The sequence below is a fragment of the Gracilinanus agilis genome, chromosome 4, assembly GCF_016433145.1.
Source record: "Gracilinanus agilis isolate LMUSP501 chromosome 4, AgileGrace, whole genome shotgun sequence".
Classification (NCBI taxonomy): Eukaryota; Metazoa; Chordata; class Mammalia; order Didelphimorphia; family Didelphidae; genus Gracilinanus; species Gracilinanus agilis.
In genome coordinates this window covers 464357651-464384978 of record NC_058133.1, presented here as the reverse complement: position 1 = coordinate 464384978, position 27328 = coordinate 464357651, and the positions used below count along the sequence as shown (strand labels likewise).

Below are 27328 nucleotides of genomic sequence, written 5' to 3'. Positions count from 1 at the left end.
TTGGATCAAGTGAGAGACTGTCCAGTATGTATCAGAGGAAGAAAAGGGGAGGGGGCAAGTGAGAGACTGTCCAGTATGTATCAGAGGAAGAAAAGAAGGGTAGCAATGAGTGGTGACTTCCCTCTCAGGTGGCCTTTGGAACTTGGTCAACTAAATCACTGTAGGGATGTCTTGTCTCCCCAGGGCACCTAAGATATAACAGAGAATTCCCATCTCCTAATCAAAAAAATCCAAAACAAAACCAGAAGCTACTTCTGCTGATTCACACTGACATAAATGTTACTACTAGAAGGAATTCTGAAAATATTAATAAAGACTGTGGAGTCTTAGGCAAGGAACCGAAGGCCACAAGGGAGCAAAGGTAGTGTAAAGTTGAAAAAGAGAAACAACCTTAGGAAGAAAGCATCTGGTTAAGAAGATGGTGAGATACTGAGAATGACATCCTGCTTTCCAGACAACAGCTTAAAACAAAGAAATAAATGGTAAGTCTCCTGGCCAGAGAAAGGCTGTTAATGTATTTGCCTGGTGTCTGGCAAAACAAAATCTGATCCAAATAGCTTTATGTTCAAAAGAAGGGGATAGGAAGAAAAGTGTTTATTAACCAAATTAAATTTAGAAAGAAGAGCAGCAGTTGAGTCACTCAGAAGTTCAATGAAGACAAAATCCAAGACAGGACTGAGCAGTATCAGTAAGTTGAAGAAGATGAAAGTCCTCGTGGAAAGAAGCAACTTTGAACTTATATGTATTACTGGGATATAATGCACATCTGGATGGGCCTAATTTGTTCAGTAGAAATTGGATAGGAAAGGGAGCCAGCTGGATTGCTTTATATGCTTTTGGTGCTTTTCTCTCCTTAAAAAAGTATCTTGTGCTGTATCTATTTTGTATCTACTTCTGTAAGTATAGTGTTTACCTTCTTATTATAGTATGTATGAGTTTTGAGAAAAAGTAATGTTTCTTTTTGTCTTTTTATCTCTAACACCTAGTGTAACAGTAACTGACACTCAGCAGACATTTAGTACTGGGTGGGAGTCAGCAAGACTTGAGTTCAAAATTGTCTCAGACATTTATTAACTGTGTGATGCAAAGCAAATCACTTAACTAATCTCAGCCTCCGTTTCCTCATTTATAGAAATGGGATAAAAATCACACACCTCACAGGATTGTTGGAAAGATAAAGTGAGATAATACAAGTAAAGTGCTTTGGAAACTACAAAATGCTATGTAAAAATCACCTTATGATCACTTGCCATTCTGATAATCAAATTTTAAATTCACTTTTTTTGTCTATTTTTTTCTCACAATAAGAGAGATCTCATGGTCATTTCATGTATAATTTAAAAATGCTGAATGTGCTGGTTCATTTATTGAGAGTTGTTAATATATAAATTGAGAGTTGTTATGTATTAATGTGTGTGTAAAGGAAATTTTGTTGCAGCAAAAAAATTTTTTTCACTGAAGACAGAAGAACCATCACATTTGGATTCTACCCTCAGGGTCCCTACGGTACTTTCAGAAGAACTGGAAATAGTACTAACACAGTATAATTGTAAGAGTTCTGAAAGACCAATTTAAAAAGAACCTAAAGGAAGGAGATATGGAAAAAAATCTCAGACCTTAATGATTTAAAAAAAGTCACTCAGAAAACATAAATAATTATCAACCTATATGTCTATGCTCTTATCTATACAAAATTTTCCTAATGATCAATCATCTAAACATGATTTGAGGGCATCCCTGATGATAACTTTATTTGGGAACCAGAGCAGGCTTTCAAAAACAATATTCCACAAAGGTAACATTTAAAAAAAACTTTCATTTTATTTTTTCTTCCTATTACATGTAAAAATAATTTCCAACATTTCTCAAAGAACGTTGAGTCTCGAATTATCTGTATCCTCAACCCGCCCAACAACCCTCTTTTTGAGATAGTAAGTAATTTCATAAAGATTTCATATATGCAATTATGTAAATTAATGTAAAAAATCATGTAAAACATTTTTCCATATCAATGCTTTTGAGGAAGGAGGTTTGAATAAAACAATTAAGAAAGTTTAAAAAGTTTGCTTTCGTCTGGATTCAGATTCTTATCAGTTCTTTTTCTTTGGAAGCAGATGTCATTTTTTTATTGAGTCCTTTGGGTTTTGATCATTATAGTGGTGAGAAAAGCTAGATTATTTATAGTTGTCCATTATACAGTACTCCTGTCACTGTGTACAATGTTTTCCAGATTTTGCTTATTTTACTGTGCTTCATTTTGTGTAAGTCTTTTCAGGTTTTTCTGAGCTCCTCCTGCTTGTCATTTTTTACAGCACAATAGTATTCCATTACAATCATATGTTATAACTTACTCAGTCAATCCCTAACTGATGACTATCCCCTCACTTTCCACTTCTTTGCCCACCAAGAACTGCTTTAAATATTTTTGTAAATATATAAGTCCTTCCATGTTTGTTTCTCCACTTTCTTCAGAGAGTCGTGCAAGTTTGGCTTGCACATCGCTTGTGAGAAAGGAGACAGATGTCATCTGCGAAGTCAAGGTCCTCAAGCTGTTTGGTATGAGTCCATTGAATGCCCGTATTGTTGTCCTTGGTAATTCTTCTCATGATCCAATCTATGACCATCAAGAAGATAAGGGGCGAAAGCATGCAGCCTTGCTTCACTCCGGTCTTCACTGTGAAGGCAGCCGTCAGTTTCCCATTGTGGATGACCTGGCAGGTAAAGTCTTCATAACCGCTGGATGATGTTGATGAGCTTCGGGGGAATCCTGTAATGCTGCATCAATCTCCAGATGATGTTCCTGTCTACGCTGTCAAATGCCTTCTCGAAATCCACGAAAGTTGTGTAGAGTGGGGACTGCCATTCGATGGACTGTTCGATGATGATTCTTAGGGTGATGATATGGTCGGTGCATGATCTGTGCTGACGAAACCCTGCTTGTTCTATTCTCAGCTTCTTGTCCAAGGCCTCCTTCAGTCTTTCTAAGATTACTCTGGTCAGGATTTTGCTGGGAGCGGATAGAAGCATGATTCCTCACCAGTTGCTGCATTGGGATAGGTCACCTTTCTTGGGTAGCTACACTAGGTAGCCTAGTTTCCAGTCTGTCGGGACTTGTTCCTGTTCCCAGATCTTCTGAAGGAGGGGTTGTAGCATCTCCGCTGACATTTCTGGGTCTGCCTTGAGTGCCTCAGGGGGGATGCCATCTGGACCTGCAGTCTTACCATTTTTCATGGTCTTGATGGCTTTGATGATCTCAAACTTGCACGACTCTCTGAAGAAGCGGAGAAGACAGGTCTGAAGATCAACAAGAAGAAGACCAGGTGATCACAGTCAACAGCAGACAGGACCTGCCAATCCAACTACAGGGAGAAAACATCAAGGAGACGGACCACTTCACCTATTTGGGTAGCATAGTCAGTAGGGACGGCGGAGCAGATGAGGACATCAGAAACCGAATCAACAAAGCCAGACAGGCATTTAACACCCTGTGGTCTGTCTGGATCTCCAAAGCACTGTCCCTTGTCACTAAGCTCCGAATCTTCAATACCAACGTAAAGGCCGTCCTCCTATATGGATCAGAAAGCTGGAGAGTGACGAGCGCTAACACCAACAAACTCCAAGTCTTTGTTAACAGATGTCTACGCTACATCTTGAACATCAGATGGCCTGAAAAGATCTCCAATGCTAGTCTCTGGGAAAGAACAATCCAGTATCCCATCAGTCAGGACGTAAAGAAACGTAAGTGGAGATGGATAGGACATACGCTACGAAAACTGGAAGACAACGTAGCCAGACAAGCATTGAGCTGGAACCCTTCAGGAAGGAAGAAAGTTGGAAGACCAAAACAGACCTGGCGAAGATCTGCTGAAAATGAAACAAAAACGGTCGGAATGACATGGGCCCAGCTGGGGGAAGTTGCCCAGAACAGAGTCCGCTGGCGTGAGATGGTTGCGGCCCTATGCTCCTAAGGAGTCAACAGGAATAATAATCCATGTTTGTTTGTTTTTTCAAATCTCTTTCATATACAAATCTAGTAATAGTATTGCTGGGTCAAAGAGTAGGTACTGTTTTATAACCCATGAGCCACAAATCCAAATTGCTCCCTAAAATGGATCAGTTCACAACTCTCCCAACAGTGCATTGGTCCTACATCCCTTCCAAATTTTGTCATTTTCCTTTTCCGTCATGATGGCCAATCTTACAGGTGTGGGTGGTATCTCAAGAATTGTTTTGAAATTTGGCTACAATATTCCTGGGAATTATCCTTTTGGGATCTCTTTCAGAATAGCAGATTCTGTTTCTTTTACCCTCTGGTTCTAGAATATCAGGGAAGTTTTCCATGATGATTTCTTGAAAGATGATGTCTAAGCTTTTTTCGATAATATGCCAAATAATTCTCAGATTATCCCTCCTGGATTTATTTTCCAGATCAGCTGTTTTTCTAATGAGATACTTCACATAATTCTTCTATTTTTTTATTCTTTTGACTTTGTCTGATTGTTTCTTAATGTCTCATGGAATTATTAGCTTCCTTCCACTTGCCCAATTCTAATTTTTAAGACATGATTTTTTTGAGAGATGATTTGTACCTCCTTTTCCATTTGGTCAATTCTACTTTGTAAAGAGTTCTTTTCCTTGGTGAATGTTGTTATGAGAAAATTAGGATTTAAAATAAAGAGCATAAGTGAAGGAGTTTTTCCAGAGTGACTCTGTGGCTGATGGCAGTTAGGTTGGTTGGCTTAGGTGTCTAAGAGCCTGGGAAAAGTGGATTGTCTCCAGCAAGAAACATTTATCCAGTGAAGGAAGATCAAGTTAAGCATATAAGTAAGATCTGCATGGTGGATATGCAGATGACTTCATCTACCCTGTGGATTAATTGCTGTGATACTTGAGTTCCTGTGAAAGCTGTGATCATCTGTGAAGCTGAAGTGGACTCATCAGTGAGAAACCTCTTGCCCCTTCTGACCAGCCTGGCTTGTCCTGATTGACTGCTTTAGTGTTAGTGTAGTGTGTCCCACCTTTCAACCCTTGAGTTCATCTATAGTTGATAAGAGTTAGTGTGACCTTTCCCTCATTGCCTATCCTTTAAGTATAACATCAACAAACCAGTTTTTTGAACTTCCTGATTCCTCCATGCCATAAAGATCCTAAAACCTGAAGCTAATTATATCTGTGCCATTCCCTGGCTGATAGGTTTGACAGTTAACTGACAAACTGCTATTCCCTAACCCTCACATCCCTTACTTGTTATTCTGTGTTTACTTGGTTTACTTGTCAGTCCTTCCCTTTGTGAGGTGTGGGAGTGTCCCCAGTTTGTCTGGCCCTCAGTCATTCCCCTATCCTCCTTTTAATTTTTTTTCAATGTGTATACCTCTTTTTCAATATGGCCAATTCTTTTAAGAAGTTCTTCTCTACATTGGATTTTTGTGCTTTTACCAATTGGCCTATTCTCTTTTTTAAAGTATTAATTTCTTCAGTATTTTTTCCTGCTGTCTTTACTAAGCTGTTGACTCTTTTTTTCCCATGATTTTCCTGTATCATTCTCATTTCTTTGCCCAATTTTTCTTCTACCTCTCATTTAATTTTAAAATTCCTTTTTGAGCTCCTTCATTAATTCTTTTAGGGCTTTAGGGCAATTATGTTTTTCCTGGAGCTTTTGGATGTAGTAATATTAGATTTGTTTTCTTCTGAATTTGTGTTTTTTGCCGTCACCAAAATAACTTTCTTTGAGTTTCTTTTTGTTGCTGCTGTTGTTTGCTTTTTTTCCCCAGCCTTTTTCTTTCCGTTTAATTAAGAAAACTGTTAAAGTTGGGCTCTGTAACTGTGGTGAACAGAGTCCTATTCTAGCTTCAGGTTCTTTGTGTAGCTGCTTTCAGAGCTGGCTCTGAGGACCTATCTGCTTTCAGTTCTTCTAAAGAAGTATGATGCAAGAAGAAGTGTTTTCAATACTCTCACATGCTCTGGTCTGTGAGTAAGCATAAGCCCTCTTTTACCACTTCGAACTGCGACTAGGTCTCCTCCTCCCCTGTGGCTGCAAGTGCTGGTGTGTGGTAGTGAATATGGGCAATATGACCTGAGTCTTGCCCTGAAAGCCAGCAAAGGGACCTCTGCACAATCTCCTTCTGAGCAGCTGCCCTGCCATCTGTGGCTGAAAGCTCTGGAAGCCTTTGCTGCTGCTTCAGCTGTGTCCAGAGCCCATTGCTATGGTGGGTACTGCCCTGGCTCACTGCTTTGCACTCCACCTCCACCCTGGTGCAAAAGATCCCTCATGTTGACCTTCTAAGTTGTTTTGGGCTGAAATAATTACTTCACCTCATCTTTTTGTGGGTTTTATTACTCCAGAATTCATTGTGAGGTGCTACATCATAGTTTTTTTGAGGATAATTTGGTAGAGCTCAGATGGGTCTGTGTACCTTCTCTGCCATCTTGGTGTCCCCACACAAAGGTAGCAACTCTAACATTTCCTCACAAACTGAAAGATGTAGAGAATATGTGGTCCTACTGGGATTATTGCTTACTGATTACAAAATAGTATTCCACTTGGTAGATCAAAATGCTGCCTTACAGGCTCTGTTACAAGTTATCTTCTATCCATCTATGAAGATCATTCAGTAATCCTTCAAAGCTACAACTATAGAAATAACCCTGGTTTGCTAATCCTCTGATAAACACTAGGCAAGGCATAAACAAGAAGATGTATGGAGGTGACAAAAGTAACTGCCATTGTGATAGAGATCTGGCAGACTATCAGTTGAGGAGGGATTCTCAATGGATGGTAGGGTTCAATAGATGTTGCTATTTATCAATAACACTGCTGATTGCATCAATTTTTAGGCACTGCTGAAATTCCTGGAAGAAATCACTAAAAGCAGTATAGCCTTTCTATGTATATTAGAAAGACAGAATATCTACTACTCAGATTTCGATGTGTCTCTTAATTTATACCATATAGTTTGTTCAACAAAAGGTATATCTGGACCAGACAACATGCATGGACAATTACCTACGCTCAGTGCTGAAATCAAGCAGGAGAAGAGCTACTTTCAGGAAATTGCAAAGCACAGGTCCATTTTTTCAAGCAATGAACCCTGCAATATCACTGTCTCTGAAGAATTAAAAATGAGTACCACCTCAGAGAAATGGAAAGGCACATGGTGAGTGGGAACAGGTTACAACATGGAGCCAATAATAAACTCTGAAGAAAAATAAAGGTAAAGAATTTCATCAAAGAATTATGAGATATTAAGAGATGAGCTTGTCATGTGGCAAAAGTGAATGGGGTGGGGGCAGCTGGGTAGCTCAGTGGATTGAGAGCCAGGCCTAGAGACGGGAGGTCCTAGGTTCAAACCCGGCCTCAGCCACTTCCCAGCTGTGTGACCCTGGGCAAGTCACTTGACCCCCATTGCCTACCCTTACCAATCTTCCACCTATAAGTCAATACACAGAAGTTAAGGGTTTAAAATTAAAAAAAAAAAAAAAAAAGTGAATGGGGCAACTGGGTAGCTCAGTAGAGTGAGAGTCAGGCCTAGAGACAGGAGGTCCTAGGTTCAAACCCGGCCTCAGCCACTTCCCAGCTGTGTGACCCTGGGCAAGTCACTTGACCCCCATTACCCACCCTTACCAATCTTCCACCTATGAGACAATACACCGAAGTACAAGGGTTTAAAAAAAAAAAAGTGAATGACTACAGGTAGATATACAGAGGGCTCCACTGGTACCCTAGTGATGTAGGGAGGAAAAAAGGAAGGCCATCAACATTCTGGGTGGCACCTCTAGGTGAATTTTTTGGAGGACAGAGATATAGTCACAAAGGATGGGCAGGCAAGGATTGGTTGTAACATGCATAACTGGAAAGAACTGCCAAATCAGTGAATAGACAGATTAACTTGACTATTTCAAAGAAAAAAATAAAAAGCACTTATGTATTAGGGATAGTGCTGATATTGGGGATTCAAAGACAAAAGAAAACAATCTTTACTCTCAAGGAACTTGCATTCTAATAGAGAGATATTGTGAGAATTTGTTTTTTATATCCTGTATTTAATTCATACATCAAGGGATTAGAATGGCCCCATTTAGTTACTATATATTGGAAAGAATTGATATGCCAGGGTTTTTTTGCATTTTCTTTGTCCTTAAGAATCCCAATAAATGTCTTCTCTTTTAACAGAATTGGGTCAATAGAAGAGTAAGACAAAGATTCTTTTCTTGCTTACTAGACCCCCATTATCCCATCAAGTGGGGATTAGAAATGGATAGTTTGAACTACTTCCTATTTACCTATTTGCTAATTAGAGGTGCCTTTAGATATTCATTGAAGGACTGAATGATGAGCTCCTAAAATTCTATTTATACATCTGCCTAAAGGGTGTGCCAGGTCTTTAGTCATTCAAGAGGGCCTCTGAGCTATTACTTAATTGGTTATAATGCTAGCCTGATCAATAAACTGATATACTTACCCAAAAGCAGTTTTCAAAATAATTTTAATCATAATAACACAAAACTAAAAAGAGAATGGTAGCAAGGGGCAGAAACACAGACATACACATGCTTGCTCAGGCAGGGCTAACCTCTGCACTCTCTCAACCTCCAGCTGCTGCCCTGAGTCCTTGATGATTGGCAATAAATAAGTATATGTAGCAAGCCCCAGACACCCAATCTTGCTATCTTCTTTATATGCCACACTACTTCACTCATCCTTTGCCATCATATCAATAACTACAATTACTTTAGGGAAAAGAATGACAACAGTCTTCGATGATCACTGCCCTATATGTGTTCTTTCCTGCTAGTAAAAATAAGCTCCTTGAGGGCAGGGCCCATCTCTCTTTTTTGTATTTGTATCCCTAGCATTTAGCACCTGGCTGTTACAGGCTGGCAGAGAATAAGCCCCCATTAAAGGCTTATTTATTCATTCACTCATTCATATATATATATATACACACACAAATACACAGCATGTCTTAATATATATGTATCCAACATTCAGTAGTTAAAATCATAATTGAAAAGACAGTGGTCTTCTTGCTAAGAGACAAGAAGAAATAAAAAAATAAAGTTGGGAAATTCAAAACCTCATTATCAAATTATGAGCAACCAAAATAAGAGATTAAGAATAAAGAAATTGTGGACCCAAATTTCTTTCTTTCTTTTTTTTTTAAACCCTTGTACTTCGGTGTATTGTCTCATAGGTGGAAGAGTGGTAAGGGTGGGCAATGGGGGCCAAGTGACTTGCCCAGGGTCACACAGCTGGGAAGTGGCTGAGGCCGGGTTTGAACCTAGGACCTCCTGTCTCTAGGCCTGACTCTCACTCCACTGAGCTACCCAGCTGCCCCTGACCCAAATTTCTTATTAAATAAATTGGAATTTTGTGCATGAGTGTGTGTGTGCATGCATAAAATTACTACACTCATGCTAATGTGTACACACATACAAAGGCAATATAGTACAGAAAAGAACCAGGAAGGCCTTGGTTAATGTCTTGTCTCTGACACATAGTTATGTGATTGCAAGCAACCTTTTATTGGCCCGGGTTACTTCCCCTAAGACTGAATTTTAGATGAACTGCATATCCTTGGTGGCAGTGGGAGTTTCTTACAGTGACAAACTCATAACTCTCAACAACTGAACATTTTTGCTCTGTGCCAGGCACAGAGGAAAAGTAAAGCCAAGACGAAATAATTCCTGCCCTCAAGGGGTTTATAATCTACATGAAAAAGCCTGTCCCATACCATCCATAAGACAGGCATATGTAATGTAACACACACACACACACACACACACACACACATACACACACACACACACAGTATTAATGGCCCAATTAGAGAGGGGTTAGGTGGTAAAGAGAGATCGGCCACAGTGAGATGATTCTCTCAACCCTTCCCTTAAAGTGCCACTAACACTTGACAAACTAATTCTCCAGAATGGTGGACTTCAGAGAGTGGGAGTGGGCTTTAGAGGACAGTGGGAAGGCTATCAAAATGTTGAGGTATGTGGAGATCCTGTCTGGACCGGTCCAGAGCCTCGGTAAACTAAAGTCTCCACAGGGGATCTAGCTCTATGATAGTTTCAGCCAAGTAATTGCTCTCAGACCCTCTTCCCCTCTTTGTCTTTAAATAAGTCTGGAACTTGTTTTCTGACTGCTATTTATTTATTGTAGATAAATCAGGATAGTTGATGAGGATGTTGGGCAGAGGGAACTAGGTACCCTAAGGATCTAAGCCCCAAGGTCCATGCCTTTGGAGAGCCAATTCAGGCTTCAACCCAAAGTTTCTCCTTCCCTTCCCTCTATCTCTAGTTCCTATCTTATTATTATATTATAAATATATTTAGGTAGGGTCTCTTAGTAAGGCAAGGTGAGGACGGAGAGGTTTGGGGGTCCTCTCCCAGATTAGAGTCCTGAATCCCAAAGGATTGAGTGATTTTGGTCCTGAGAGTAACAATGGCTGCTGGCAGGGAAATAGGCTTCCAGGATTCACAATAGTTCAGGAAAACCCTCGGTTTGGCTCTTGGATCATCTTGAGCAAGTTCCACTCCTTCCTCCCACCTTAAGTTCAAACCAAAAAGCCCCTTCCTCAGGAATCTCTCCCACAATTCTCCACTGTTTCCAACTGACGCTCCTAGCTCTTGCTCCTAGCATGCAACAGAAATTCTCTTTCCTCACACTTATATACACACACACACACAATAAATGCAAAATTATTACAAAATAATTTGGAAGAAAGAACTAGTTAATAAGGGAGATTAGGAAAGGTCTTAAGCAGAGAAGCATTTGAGTTTACTTATGAAGGAAACTAGTGATCCTATGGGGCAAAAGTGGGCATGGGGTATATTGCATATCTGATGGAGAGCCTGTGAAAAACATGGAGAGAGGGGACAGAATATCATGGGTAAGGAATTACAAAAGACCAGAGTGCCCAGACTGGAGTGGATAAAGGAGGATAACATAGAATCAAGATCAAAAGGTAGGTTGGAGCTGTGTCAACAAAATTGCAGATTACTGAAATATTAAAGTATGGGCACAAAAATCAGAAGTATGTTTGCCAGCAAAATCAGGAAAAAAATCCATTCAGAAGGATTATGCTGAGGTCAGCACATATAAGAACTCCCAAATAAAAGGCATAAAATGACTAGTGGCAAACAGAGGTAAGTGTTCTGAACAACTGTCTGTAATACAGAGGCCCGAAAGTATGAAAGATGTGAAGTCTTATTACATGTTGTGATGCAAATCTGACCAAAGAACTGTAAGTACACCATGGAAGGAAGGGGGTCTGTTATTACCACAATGAGACTGACATACCGCCATAGAAAATCTTTCTTCTAACAGTAAGCAACACATGGCCATTTCGAGCAGCAGTTGTCATCAGGTCCAAAACTTGTTTGTGTGATTTTCCTTTAACTGGAATCCCATCAATGCACATGAGTTCATCAGCAGCACGAAGCCGACCATCTTTCTCAGCTGCTCCCAGGGGAATGATGGCTCCAATGTATATCTGATGAAACACAAACATCTATGGGTTGGTCTAAACCATCTGCTTAGATCAGTCAATAGTCAAATTTTCACTAAAACTGAATGTTAGGCAAACTAAAAAATGGTGTTTAAATCCAAAAAGAAAAATTGTCCCACCTCAGAAAGTCATCCATTGTGAAAATGACACCAGATAGTCTCAGACATTGAAATGATGGGAACTCCTCAATACCATTCTCCTTTACTTTCACCAGATCCTTAGGGATGAGTACAAAGAGAGTAGGGACCACATCCCGGTCTGTTTAACCAGAGGAACGACTACACCCAGAAAACACACTCTCATGTAACAGCTACTTGGAACAAAGTCTCTGCTACCATCAGGACATTGTCTCTCTATAGTGAGGAGGGCAAAAGGACGAATCCCTATTGAAATGCAGATGACTGTCATAGCAAGTTAACTGTTTACTACCATGAAACATTTGTTGAGGAAAAAGAATAAATGGTTATCTTTCATCTAAAAACAATCATTAAAATACTTTTGTTAAAAGATACTATAACAGCTTGTGGTTACCTTATTTAAAATATTTTTATTATTAACTAGAAAACTACCAAAAACCCGAAATGTTTCCATGTGTGGTTGCCTGATATAGCAGGATAGATCCAATATGTCATTTATAATTAGGTTCTAATAAACAGATTCCTTTGGTTATTTGTGTTGTTCAGTCTTGGTATTAGAAAGAGAATAAAGATGTCTCTCAGGTTGTCTGAGATGAATTTTTATAAATGCTTTGGCAATTTGAACCCCAGTAGACTGAAAATAACTATCCAGGAAGAAACAGGTACATCTTGCCAAAATATTCCCAGGGTCTGACCACTTCCCTATAGTCATTTCAACTAGAATTAAAATTTATTTGACTGATGGGGTGGTAAAAGCTTTTTTAAATAAAATGAATCAGAACACAAGTATACCATTAAATTTTATAAAACACAGTTCATATTATTAAAAGGTAAAATTTTTCTATTTTACATTTATCAAGTTTTTCTCTCCAAAAACAAATGTCAATAGGACCATATAGAAATAAAACCTCTAAGTTGGCCAACTCTATTAATCAAAATACTCAAGATTTTTAAGAGAATGTAATCATTACAGAGGGAGAACAAACAATTAGAACATACCATATACTGTGTGACCCTGGGCAAGTCACTTGACCCCCATTGCCTACCCTTACCACTCTTCTGCCTTGGAGCCAATACACAGTATTGACTCCAAGGCGGAAGGTAAGGGTTTAAAAAAAATTTTTTTAAAAAAGAACATACCACATATTTCCAAATTTCCAAGTAAACAACTTACAGATTGATCAGGTCCATCCCCTCCTAGGACTCTAAAGCCAAAGCCCGATTCCTGTTTTCGAAGGAAAACATCCAAATCCTTGGTGTTTGGAGCTAAGTGAAAGAAGAAAAAGTGGAATTTTTATTTTATCTCAAATGAAAAACAATAAAACAGGAAAACTAATGTCGAACAGATAATATTTTATAGTCTTGCAGTAAAATTATTAACTTTGAGCTTTAAAATTTCTATCAGTTTGAGATTGAACATTAATATAAGAAAAATGTAAACTGCCAAGCTCTGCTACATATGTTCTAGGCCTAGTGTCCTATTCCTAATTAGTATTTAAAATTAGTTTTCTTACCAGTATGTCTACCTGGCAGCAAGTTAACATTAAATTCAAATAACTCTAGTTAGTGCAACTATCCTTGATATATCAAACAACAAAGCCAATTAATTTATATTTGCTACGTGGTAGCAAAATAAAATATGAATTAGATAGGCAAGGATTTCAGAAGTTTAAGAAATGAGAGAAAATGCAGTATTAACACATGTAAGCTGATGCATATCTCAAAGTACATAGAGATTCATCCCTCTGTAAATGGCTATTTGTGGGTTTCTATAAGTTGATTTTTTTTAAATAATAAAAATAATTATTGCTATTAGTAAAAGTAAGCATTTATATTACACTTTAAGGCTTTACGATATTAATCAGTTCAACATGAAAATACCAGACAGTTTAATTTACTTCTTATGTAAAATTTATCTTTTGACTTTCGAATTTGGCTGGGAAAAATACTGATGCCATTTACATTCATTAATCTATTCAGCAAACATTTCCTTATTAAGCATCTAATATGTGCCAGAAATAGTGCTAAACACTAGGGATGAAAAACTCAAAGCAACAGAGCCTCTGACCCAAGGAGCTTACATTTTTTTTAAGAGAAGCAATATGTACACTGATGAGCAAATAAACAACTTATATAAATAAATACAATGGAAGAGATTTGGGGGCAGGAGAGCTGGCATTAGGAACTATAAGGTATCAAGAAAGGCTTCATGTGAAAGTAAGTGGAGCTTCCTTGAAGGAAGCCAAGGATTCTAAGAGGCAAAATTGAGGAGGCTGTAAACTCTAAGTATGAGGAGACAACCTGTACAAAGGGAAAAAGAAGAGAACAGCACACAGACCACTTTAGTGGAAGCATATAGTAACAAATGTGAATAGAAATAATATACAATGAGCCCAGAAAATAATCTGGAACTGGACTATGAATTATTTTAAATGCCAACCTAAGAAGTTTGTTTTACCCAGAGGCAATAGGGAGTGGCCAAAGCTTCTTAAGCAGTGGAATGACATGGTAAGACCTGTATTTTAGGAACATCTGTATTGTGGAAGATGGAAAGACTCAGGTAGTGAAAAAGGGAGAGAAAACCCTCTCTCTCTCTCTCTCAAATATATATATATATATATTTAAATACAAGATAAAATTTCAGTAAAGTGTTCATGACAAGTTCTAAGGAATGTCCTTTAGAGGTATCCTCAACCTCTTCATTCTTTAGAAGCAAATTTTTAGTCAGATTTATGAGATTAACAATTAAATTGCAAATTAAATATATGTTTAAAGGAAATGTGAGTAATCTCACACACAAAGTAATACCTTGAATGTTGTGGAATTAAATCACATTTTTCAAGCACAAAGAAAGGGGTTGCCTGGACAAGTTTATTTCATGAGGCATAAGAAGCAATTGCAAAGACTGTCTTAGGAAACAAGGTCTTCATTATGCACAGATAATGAGCCTTTTGTTCCACCTGCAGACATTTGGTGCTTTTTGGCATTCTAGTCTTAGGGATAACTGTTAATCCTTCATTTGCTTTAAGGTCAGTTTCCATTAGGAGAAAAAAATTGTTTTTGAACTTATTACTTCTTTAAGACTTCATCAAAATACAACTAAATAGAATTCTAGAATGTTAGAACTATATGGATCTTAAAGATCTGGTTCAATCCAACAAATATTCAGTGTGCAAAACCCTAAGGATTTCACAGTCTAGTAGGAGAGATAAACATCTACCCACATAGAATGCAATTTACTCAATGAGAAATATGTAAGAGGAATATAATGTGCTCTGGCATCAGAAGATGGAGAAAGTCTTCCTGATGGAGAAATAAAGAAAAACTTCTTGGAAGAGGCAGCATTTGAACAGGACCTTAATGTGTGGGCAATATGACACCAGTAGGAGATGAGGGATAAGTGGAGAGAATGGCAGGTACAGAGAAAAGAAATCAAGCTCATGATGGGAATTGTAGATTGGGATCAGATTTGTAGAAGGTTCCAAATGAAAGGTGAATTCAGATAGAAGACAGATAATATATAAGGAATAATGGAAGACTTTTTTAAGGGACAAAGATAATTGGGGAGAAGATAGGATGGTATAAAGAGCGCAGTTAGAGGATTTAACAATGATCAAAATAGGACTGAAGGAGAAGATGGATATGAGTAGGGAGACAAGTTCTAAATGAAGAGGAAGGAGAAATCAGAGAGCGGGGAAAACCCCTGGAGAGTACTGATATGTTCTTTAAAGTGGAAGGTGAGGTTATCTGCGGAGAGTCTTAGAAGTGGTAGGGGGAGTTGGAATCTTAGGGAGAAGGTTCAAAATAAATATAGAAGGAAGTAAGACAAGGCCTAGATAGAAACAATGAGGGCCTAGCTAATGCTGTTCATGGTAAGTAGATGAAATCCACATGGAAGAGATGACTAGAGAATATCTAACCTAATTTTCTAAAAAAGGAAACTGAAGCATAGTGCATATATAGCTTTAATCATTTTACTTTGTACATCAATTTCTCACTGTTTTACAGATGCCAGGTGAAAGGACTGTCATTGTTTATAGAGAAAAATTAGTTGCATGCAATATTTTCAAATACGCCAATAGAGGTATTGTGGTAAAGATCTATAATCAGAAGACTGGAGCTGAAATCCTGGCTCTGCCATCTGACCTTTGCCATGTGATCTCCAACTAAGGAAAGGGCTGGATGAGATGACTCCTATGAGCCCTTCCAGCTCTAAATCCACATTTCTGTGTTTAATGCTTCTAAGGGGTAAATGAGGAAGCCTCAAAATTATCTTGCTTTAAAAAGTAACACAGACATATTTAAACTTATAGTTGGAAAAGAACTGTATGATTCCTAAGAATGGAAAAGCTCATTTTGACATCCATGTTTATTTTGTTCTACACTATCCTAAAAAATCCTGGAGACTTACGTTTATCTTCATATATCGTCTTGGACTTCAGGTAGACCTCGGAAGGGTCTAATTTGGGGGATCCTGACCTGATAATGCTGGGTGGAAAAGGCATCGGCTGAGGAATAGACTCATTGACGGCCTCCAAGCTTCCTGAATTCTCCTGTTTATCCGTCTTCTAAAATGGAAAAGCAGGTGCTACTTAGTAATTGATTCAAAACAATAAGAAAATAGATGATTTCATCACTTCATAAAAGAAGTCTAGCAAATAAAGTACACAAAGTGGTTAGGCATGGATACATTTTTCTATATGTAATATCTCAACACTAAGACACTAAGGTGCCAAGCATTTATATATTTGATAGAGTCAGTAGAGCAATATGAATCTCTTGATAGTATATTGCACTAAGATGTAGTTAACTGAAAAAAAGAAAAAATTCTTTCTGGCAGATGACAAAAAATGAAGAGTCTTATTGGGTCCTCTGAATAACAGCTGCTCTTCTTCCCATCTTGAAAATGCTAACTGATTTGGGGAAGAGAATAAATAGGGAGATAGCACAAGTGATACTTCTCAAATAAAGAAAGCATTTCTTTTATTAAAGGAAAAAACAATGTTTCATATTTGTTTCTATTTTTTACTTGATTTATTTTCCAATGAAAATGTTTTCAACATATCATTCTTTCTAAGAACACCGAGTAGCAAAAATCTTAACCCCAAATTAGGTTAAATAGATAATACTATGAAGACATAGTTTGCCAAATTCAAACAATCTAAAGGGAAAGGCACTAATAGCCTATTTTTTTTTTTTTGGTCTGCAACTAGAACTTTCCCCTAAAATAAAAACTTTCAATTAACTTCCAAATATTTGACAATATTAAGGACAAAAAAAAATTAGCTGTAGAGGAAATGAAATTTTGTATCAGCTTCAAAAAAATCCCCTTCCACTCCGAAACCAACCAACCAACCAACCAACCAACCAACCCTCAGTAAAAAACCCAAACCCTCAGTAGTATATTTGTCTCTAGTCTCCTGCTGTCCAGGGTCCTATATAGTGGGATAGGGAATATCAGCCTCACATAACGTTGCTAGAAGTAGCCATGAACAGAATTTTCCAGTATATCTTTAAGATTTACATAATGTTAAGTCTATAAAGGATATCTAGGAAGACTAGAGAGGGAAAATATCATTAAAAAAAAAACAAACTTTGCTAAATTACTCTCATTTCTTAGACGTTATATACTTTTTTACTATGCTAGACAGTTCCCTTTACTAACTTTGGGTTCTTAGCCAGAAACCTATTGATGAACATCTTTGATTAGATGAAGATGAGAGATTACAAAGCATCAAGCTAAAACTAAAATAGGATTTCACATATAATTAAGTATCTTTGTAGTCAATATTTATAATAACAGGTAGCACTTTGCAAATGCTTAATATATAAGACTTATAGGCAAATACAGTTTCTTCCACAAGATATATAGGGAGCCTTATTTTAGATATCCTATATATGGACTATTTGCAAGGCTATTTAAGAATCCAGATGTTATAATCTGATAAATACCATTGTTTCTAGACTTAAGAGTTAGCTGAATCTAGAGATAAGCAACAAAGTGATACATTCTGGGGGGAGGTGGGAGGAGCCCAACCAAAACCCAGCAAAACTAGTGGCTGGATAGTACAGGTCATAAATGTTTTGGATAAATCTTATTTTAGTAGATTAAACAAATATCTATTGTGTCTACCATGTATATAATGGATACAATGACAAAAATGAGGAACAATCTTGGCCTTTAAAGAGCCTCTATTTTATTTAGCAATATAGTATGTTAAAACAAATAAGTAAAGTGGATGATCTGAGGTAGAAGAGAAAGCACCAATAACTCAGGAGATCAAAAAAGGCTTCAAGGGGAAAGTTAGTAGCTGAGCTGACTCTTGAAAGAGGCTAAGGATTCTAAGAGATGGGGAGAGGAAGAGATTCCAGGTATTAGGGTGATAACCTGGGCAAAGGGCTGGAGACAGGAGACAGAAGGCAAAGTTTGGGTAACAGAGGGTAGGCCAATTTGACTTGAACATAAGAGTACATGAAGGGGAGCAATGTAAAATAAATCTGGGAAGGACTGTTAGGACCAGATTATAAAAGGCCTTAAGTATTCAATAGAGGGATCTGAATTTTATTCTAGAGGCAATGAGTGACAGATTATTTCTAAGCAGGAATGACATGGTCAGAACTATACTTTAGGAAAATTGATAGCTGTGTGTAGAATAAACTGGAGAGGGAAGAGGTTGGAAATCGGGACACTAATTATGAAGCTACAGTAATATTTCAGGAATAAGGTGCCAAGGGCTACAGGAGTAGCCAATGAGTAGAGAAAAGGGGGTAGATGTGAGACATTTTGTGAAAGTAAATTGAAAAAGCTTTGCAAATGAATGCATAAGAAAGGAAAGATTCAAGAGTAACTTCAAGGATATAAACCTGAGTAACTCCAAGAATGATGGTGCTTTCAACAGAAATAAGAAGTCTAGAAAGAGGGCTGGTTTTAGAGGAAGGGACATGGAGAGTTTGAGATGCTGATGGGACACAAAAGTACACAGTAAGTTTGGATATATACTGGGTGGCAGAATTCCACCCTGCCATTTTCCACGTTGCACAGATCATGTAGTTTTAGTTTGTCATCTACCTATCTACATTTATTTAAAATCGCTGGGAGCAGATTTTTGTTCCCCTTGTGTCCTTTCTAAAGATTCTGGGGCTAGTCCTAATTTTCAGCCTAGAATACCTGATGTTTGCTGACTCTATCCTACTGTTGCAGACATTTTATATACTCACCACTTTGGTAGTTTTAGCTGGTGAAGGAGGACCTAAAGAAAAAAAAATGAGCCAAATTTTAAAATCAGATGAATTATTAGGTCTGATATTCTTTCATTATGAATACTGTCTACTAACAGAAGAAAAGAAAATTAAGTAAGTTAGCTTTAATTTAGTGGAATAGAAAATTTAAAAAAACTAAGCATGGAGAGAATTAACTGCCATGGTGTAGCAGATAGTGTACTGGCTAGGAGAGAGAAACTCATTTCTGAAGCTTCTTACCTATAAGATCAGGGGATAGTCATTTAAATTCTCAGAGCCTAAATTTTCCCATCTGTAAAATGAGGATAATAGATGCCCATTCTATAAACATTACAGGGTTCATAGAATCACAGACCTGGAACTAGAAGGGAACTCAGAGCTCATTTCTTTGCCACCTGACTGCATTATTTTGCCAAAGAGGAAAAAGAGTCCAAGGGAGATTTGCTAAAGATCACCAGGTAGAATTTGAAGCAGCCTCTGACTCCTAGGTCAGTGCTCTTTCTATTGTGCCATGCAGTGCTTTGATAGCTGTAAAGCAGTATTACATATTCCAAAAAAACATACAAGGAAGAAATCAAGCTGTTAAAAATAAATTAAAAACCATATTAAAGGAAATATTCCCATGCACAAAGTGGAGAAATAAGATGCTAATGGAGCAGATGCAGGTAAGAATTTACAAGAATTAAATTCTAATTTTTAAATGTTAGTCATTTATAGGCATAGCCTTAAAAAATCCCATTAAACCTTAAGTTAGTAATTAGAGCTTAAACAGGGGGATTGTATTGTCTGGTGCATTTCATGCTCCTTTATGTCCTTGTGCTTTTCTCATATGGGCACTGAGACTTAATTATCATATAGGACAGGCTATACAGCTTCAGAAAAAGTCTTTAACAGTAAAAGTTACTATCATTATGATTCTACTGAACAGGTTTCAAGACACTACTCAATACCATCTAACACTTACAGAAAAGCAAACAATTCTTTTTCTCTGAAATCCCCCTGAATATATTGCAGAGGTCATTAATGAGCCTCAAGCTTTTTAAAAGGTGTTTCTACTATTATTCGTGTTTGTAAGCAGAGGAAATACAATAATTAAGTAGGAAATCTTTTAAGTGAAGATTAATGCGATTGCTCATAAAAATTATATGTAATATTTTAAAAAAGAGAAAATGCCATCAAAATGGGTACTAATAGTAAATAGGAACTAATAATAGGTAAGGTTAAGGCTATAGACTTTCTTTTTCTTTTTTCTTTTTTTTTTTTTTTTTGGGTGTATTGACTCCAAGGCAGAAGAGTGGTAAGGATTAGGGAATGGGGGTCAAGTGACTTGCCCAGGGTCACATAGCTGGGAAGTGTCTGAGGCCAGATTTTAACCTAGGAGCTCTTGTCTCTAGGTCTGGCTCTCAATCCATTAAGCTACCCAGCAGCCACCCATTTCTTTGTTTTCCAGTTAGAAAACTAACTCTCTCAGTGGCTTGTTGGTACCGTCTTTATAATTTATGGTCTTAAGAGTAGCCTAAAGAATGAAATTGGGCTAAGTCACACAGCCAGCATCTATCAGAGGCAACATTTAAATCCTGACTTCAAGGCCTGCTCTCTTTCCATCATGCCACACAGCCTCAAAGAATGGATAAGAAACTGCTACAAAACTGCCTTCTGGCAGAGATCAAGCAGAGACTAATAGAAAATGCATACTGGTGAAGGGGTGGTCTGACAGAGAAAAAGAAACACTCTGACCTATAAGGAAAGACAATTAACAGATATAAACCAAAGAAACAAAACATTTTTCCATGTGTTATCTTTACTCACCTCCTCTCAAGATGAGCAATGGCACATCTGTGCCTACTGGAAACTGCTTTAGCACTTCTACTACCTGGAGGTGTGTTAAGTTCTGTACATTTTGATGGTAAATCTCTTTAATAATATCTCCTTTTTGAAGGCCATGACACCACTGGCTGTCCAATATCATTTTCACCTTCTGCCCAGTTGGGCTATCAGCTATTGCAAACCCAAAACCTTTAGGCCCCTTAATCAGAGGGATAGTCACTAGCTCTGGTTGAGAGCTGCCTGATGATGCCATGGATGCCCTTTGCTCATTTGGGTCCAAAGTAGGGCCATTGAGACGATCACTGGCCAAAATGTGACCTGGTTTCCCATTCTGGTCCAAGACCACTGTCCCTGATTTAAAATCCTGACTGCTTATGCAAGTCTCTCCCTTGATTACAGGCTGTCCATTGATGATGGGTGTAGCTGTAACAACATCGACAACAGGATCTTCATTATCATCGGGAAGAAGATAGCCACGACACAAAGTCAGGTTCACATACTGGTTGACAGGGACCAATTGAAACATCTGGACAACATCTGCATGGGTGTGGCCAAGGACACAGTTGCCATTTATGTCTACAATTACATCACCTAGTAAAACAAATGTATTAGATTACATTAAAAGCTAAGTTATCCCCAATTTTAATATGATTTCAGTTTAGGTACTATTATTTCTAATCATCATTTGAATAAGGTTAAGGTCCTCATGGGGAAAAAAAAATCAGATAGATCCTTTTTGCCCTTTATTAATGTCAAACTAGAAAGACTTATATGAAGTAAGCAGAACCAGAAGAATGTTGTACATAATAAAAACAATAATATATGATGATCAACTGTGAAAGACTTAACTATTATCAACAAGGCAAGGATCCAGGACAACTCCAAGGAACTAATGAGGTAAAAGAATGTCCATCACCATAGAAGGAACAAAGGGAGTCTGAATGCAGATTAAAACATACTATTCTTCACTTTATTTCCTCCACAAATTTTTCTCCAATGTAAACACAATGTGTATCTTCTTTGACAACATGAAGAACAGGGAAATATGTATTATATGGTAATATAGGTATAACCTATATACTATTACCTGACTTCTTGGAGGGAGAGGGGAATTGAAAATAAGAGATAAATTTTGGGACAAAGCTAATGTGAGAATTTGTTTCCCTTGGATGAACATATTTGTTACGATTTATTACATATATAATAAATCATGTGTTATGTTAAATATTTTTAAAAGTAAATGGGGGGCAGCTAGGTAGCTCAGTGGATTGAGAGCCAGGCCTAGAGACCAGAGGTCCTAGGTTCAAATCCGGGCTCAGACACTTCCCAGCTGTGTGACCCTGGGCAAGTCACTTGACCCCCATTGCCTACCCTTACCACTCTTCCACCTATAAGTCAATACACAGAAGTTAAGGGTTAAAAAAAAAAAAAGTAAATGGTAATGCAAAAAAAATTTGTGGATAGTTATAATCAATAAACACAAACATTTTCTTTATATGTAGAAATGTTTACATTTGTTGCTTAAGCCTACAATACAAGGAAAATTTCAAGTTTCACTAATAGCAACAATAAATTAATAATACATAACAAATGATATTAATAACTAATTAAAAAATAGACTTTCAAGAAAGAAAGGTCTCTTTACTTTTCTAAGCTTCTCTGAAAAGAAGGGGCTTCTTCAAAGTCATAATAAGGATATTTAAGATCCAAGTTATTAAAGGTGGCCCAGAGTGTGAGAATAATTATTTTATTAATCTAAAAAAAATGCTATGATATGAGTCATATCCAAATACCTGGAAAAGAATCAAATACATACTAAGTCCTCAATATATGTTTGATGATTATTAATAAATGCTGTCTGTACAAAAGACCCTATGCATATTTAAAGTTTTATTCACATTTGAAAAATTTATCCAGAAATTCAATGAGTTTATAACAGAGTATCTGATTTTCAGAATGATTTATTACCTAAAGACTCTATTTTCCTTTAGTATATTCTGCCCTTTAGGGTATGGTTAAGAATTTTATTGCAAATCAATAATTAAGTCTTTAGTAGATCTTCACTCACTGCACTTAACTGGGAAATGAAAAAACAACATATAAATATTGGTGAAAGCAAACACCATGTTATCTAAATAAAATCGGACAAATCCAGGATTATTCTTGCATTACCTATCTGATATAGGCAAAAGCAGTTTGAATGCCAGATTCACTGGGTCTTAACATGTATCTATTGGGATTCTTTTGTGTAGATCTGATCTTTCTTATTTATCTTATGTGATCTCATTCGTTTGCTTTTTTTTTTTTAATTTGAAGGTGATTATCTAAAAGGTTATTCTTCTAATCAAGATGCTCAAATTTGTTTTAGTTAAATTTATGCTTTTTAAGGTCAACATGAATAGCCTTAATACAAATGGCACTTTATGGAAATTTAGTTGTAATGACCTTTGAAGGACAGAGAAATTGGACTATTTAGAAACAACAGTTGAGACTTATTGTTTTCCCTGGAAAAAAGTTTGCAGAATTTCCTTGGGAGTGCTTCAATGCTGTACCACATTGGCCTCATGCAGTTCACACAAATCAAAATCAATATTGTGCCCTGGTAGGAAGATGGTCAGAGCTAATAGATTTGTTTCACAATCAAAATATGGAAAGGGGCAAACAAAACTGAAATCTGAAAATAAGTAATTTTGGTTTGTCTCAATATTTACAACTTGATACTTATCTATGATGAAAAATAGTTAAGACCATGTATTTATATGTATGTTTACAAATTTTGCTTTGAATTGTGGTTAAAACATGCAATTAATTTTTTTTCTTGTCAATCCAACCAACTTTTTTGGAAGGGCACATTATGATTTGATGATACTATTCTAATACAACATTAACATAACAAAACTAACATATCAGTGTAACAGTCTAGTTGTGCAATTACATTCACACTTTACAAAACAGGGGAATCCAGAAGAAAGGAAAATACCACATAAACAACATTACATTAAAATTTTCTATGAAAAAAATTCACTTAAATTCCTTTATCACGAATAAACAGCCTGAAAGACCCAAACTCACTTAAAAAAATGTCCAAGTATCTCCTCCACAAAAAAGTTAAATAGCCAAAGCAATAAAGTCTAGACAAGAAATATGCAATTTATCTCAGACCTGAAAAGTTACATTAAGAATTGCAGAATTCTTGTCTGTTTCTAAAACAAAATTATTTAAATATATAGTAAACTAATCAATCTGAGGAGATGCAAAAATATGAAAAGTGTTAGTATAACAAACACCTCAGAAATTACTATAAAACAATTCACAGCATATCAGTAATATCATAGAATCACAAATATTAGAGAAGAAAGGGATCTTGGAGATTCTCTGGTCTAACTGCCTCAGCAGGGAGGCAGGTGTGGTGGTGGAGAATGGGCAGGTCTTTGAGACACAATGATTTTGGTTCATATTGTTCCTTTCATACACACTAATTGAATGCCTACAGGGAAATAGCTTAACCTCTTAGAACCCCAGGCAATTCTTTAAAACTATAAGTTATAAATGAATTGCAGTTCTCAATGCTGATCAAATTATTGATCCAGACAATAAAACATGATTCATCATATAGTAAAATTTATCCTTCCATTAAGAATGAACAGTGATGAATATTTGACAACCCTTATGATACATGAGAAGTTTCTGACTAGTTTATAAACTAGTTTCTGATTGAGCTATACAGTGACTTCTGGTACAATTAAAGTTAAAGCCCAAAGAAAATACAAACATCATTCACAGAGTTTCCTTTTTTTCTAAGTGGTTCGAGATGATACTTTTTTTGGGAGGTGGGATGGGGGTGGGGCGATTAAAAAAACAAACAAACAAAAAAACCCAGTCTCATCTCTTGCTATAATCTATTGATCAACTCTTCTATTAAAGCAGTATATAGAAGTTTGTTACCTGGTGCAATTTTACCATCTTGAGCAGCTGGGCCATCTTTGAGTACATTCTTCACTTGAAGAAATTCATCAGGTCGATCTCCCCCAATGATGGTAAAACCAAATCCCATGGTACTTTTTTTCAAAGATGCTCGTATGAGTACACCTTTGAGCTGGGAAGGGTCTCGAGTGAAGACTGACTTCTCTACATCTATACCAATAAGAAGAATGGGTTTGCAAACCCAAGATGTGACAATAAACACAACAGGCAAAAAAGTAAGCTGTTCAGGCTATCCATAAAAATTAAATGAAATGTATTGCAATAGAAGGAAACAAGAAAAAAGATAAAATCAAATATTTAACAAGAGAATTTAATGAAAAATTGGAGATATTTAGGAATTTGTTTTAAAAAAAAAAAGAAATTCAGCTACAATTTCTCATTTGTTGGATTCCTATGGTATAGGAATATTCCAGTGCATCTCTGATTTTATTGATATGGATACTCTTTTCAATGATTTAATGAGTAACCCATTCATGCTTGCCCATCCTTTCTCTGTAACTATGACTTCCCACTCTGAGGCAGGGGGGAAGGGAGGAAATATTTCTAGAATTCTCTTCAAAGTCCATGGATATCAGTACTAATATAGTTTGTGGGCTATCTCTACTCATAATATTACTTTTTCTGGTCATACATGTTCCTGCAAATATGTTACAACATTATCCTAAGTAATTTCTCATTTGTAGTGTATTACAGTTTGTTTATGCCCATATTGCCCAGTAAAAAGAGTTCATAGGTGCAGCAGGGAGGGGCCTATACTTGTACAGAGTACAGGAATAGGGACCAACAGGCAGGTCTGTTGCTTATGACCAGGTTCTGGCTGAAAATGTTTTATACACTGAATATTCCCTAATAAATAAATAGACAAAGAGATTGGGTCTATCAATAATCAGATAAAAGAATAGTCCAAATCACTAATAATAACAGAAATGCAAATTAAAATAACTAAAGATTTCAGTCTAAATTCAGAAAACTGGCAAAAATGACAAAAGATGAGAATAGCCAGTGCTGGAAAACATTAAAGGAAATAAGAACAACTACACACTGACAGTTGAACTGTGAACTATCCCAACCTTTCTGTAAAGTTCTGTTATAAAACTATGTGTATGAATTGTGCAAAAAAGTCACTAAGGTTCATATCCTTTAACCTGTAGGATCTCACTTCTGAGTCCAGGAGGTCAAAACATAAACAAAGTCTTTATATATATACTCTAAATATTCATAGTAAAACATTTGTGGTGGCAAAGAACTAGACAACAAGTAAATGTTCACTGACTGAAGAATGGATGAATGTATATGAATTGGGGAAGTGAGGTAGCTCAGTGGATAGAGGATCAAGTCTAGAATTGAGAGGACCTGGGTTCTAATCTGTACTTAGACATTTTCTAGTTGTATGGTCTTGGGCAAGTTATTTAACCCAAATTAGCCTACTCCTTGCCTTTCTCTCTTAGAGTTGATACTAAGATGGAAGAGTTAAAAAAAAAAAAAAAGAATGTATATGAATAACAAATGAGAAATTCATATAAACACTATGAATACCTCTATAAACTGATTGAAAGTAAAGTAAGCAAAACCAGAAAAAGATACGCACAAAATAACTACAATAGTATAAATGAAAAAAACAAAACAAAACAAAACACTAAAATACAGCACTACTATAGTGTTGGCAAGAAATAGTATTATATTGATAAATGAAATTTGTCAGCATCATTTTGTCATTATTTATGTTTTTTATATCATGAGTCCATTTAGGTTACTGGCAACAGATGCATGCAGTTAACTTTTGAGGGGCCCAGAAGTCAATTGGAGAGCCAGCACTGAAATGATCACATCTCCAATATAGCAAAAAGAAAAAAGAAACACAAATTATATTCATATTATCAACAACATTAGAAAATCTTGACATTTTCAAAATGATCTTCTTGATGTTTTCAAAATATTATATCATAGGGGTGGCTGGGTAGCTCAGTGGATTGAGAGTCAGGCCTAGAGACCAGAGGTCCTAGGTTCAAATTTGACCTCAGACACTTCCCAGCTGTGTGACCCTGGGCAAGTCACTTGACCCCCATTGCCCACCCTTACCACTCTTCCACCTATGAGCCAAATACACAGAAGTTAAGAGTTTAAAAAAAAAACCATTACATCATAATTCAGTATCTTATCAAAAGATCAGGAAACTGATAAACTAACATTTGATTTCTAAGTTGTAGCAAACAAAGGATGATGCAAAGATTTCTCAGAAAAGAACTAAAACCACATATATGATAATTTGACATAATCTACAAGCTCTCTAGTATTAGTTGTACCTTGCTTTGAAGAACCAACATCAGTCTGTCCTAGTTGCTTTTTCCTCTTGGCTTCCACCACTGGATTTTCAAACTGGGTTTTTTGGTTAATGTGACTGTAACATTTAGAGAAATATGTATTTCAACTCCAGATAAAATATTGATTTACCTTTATTTAAAATAAAGTTAACAAAACCTAGCTAGGACATTTATTTTCTCCTTTTTTAAGCAATGAAGATGGCACAAAGCAAAGGAAACTGGGCCTTCAGGATATGAAACAAATAGAATCTTCTGATAGACACACACACACACACACACACACACACACACACACACACACACACACCCT

General features: G+C 36.8%; 1 protein-coding gene across 2 annotated transcripts in view; it reads right to left on the bottom strand.

Annotated features, from left to right (window-relative positions):
• MAGI3 (membrane associated guanylate kinase, WW and PDZ domain containing 3) overlaps window positions 1–27328 on the bottom strand; it is a 242421-nt gene that overhangs the window by 51631 nt on the left and 163462 nt on the right. For both annotated transcript variants that reach the window (XM_044672365.1, XM_044672364.1), the window contains exons 8-14: window positions 27001–27095; window positions 24659–24847; window positions 20696–21304; window positions 18866–18897; window positions 16059–16215; window positions 12822–12913; window positions 11303–11495 (exon numbers count right to left, since the gene is read on the bottom strand). In XM_044672365.1, the coding sequence (XP_044528300.1) occupies window positions 11303–11495; window positions 12822–12913; window positions 16059–16215; window positions 18866–18897; window positions 20696–21304; window positions 24659–24847; window positions 27001–27095 (1367 nt within the window). The remainder of the gene's footprint in view (window positions 1–11302; window positions 11496–12821; window positions 12914–16058; window positions 16216–18865; window positions 18898–20695; window positions 21305–24658; window positions 24848–27000; window positions 27096–27328) is intronic.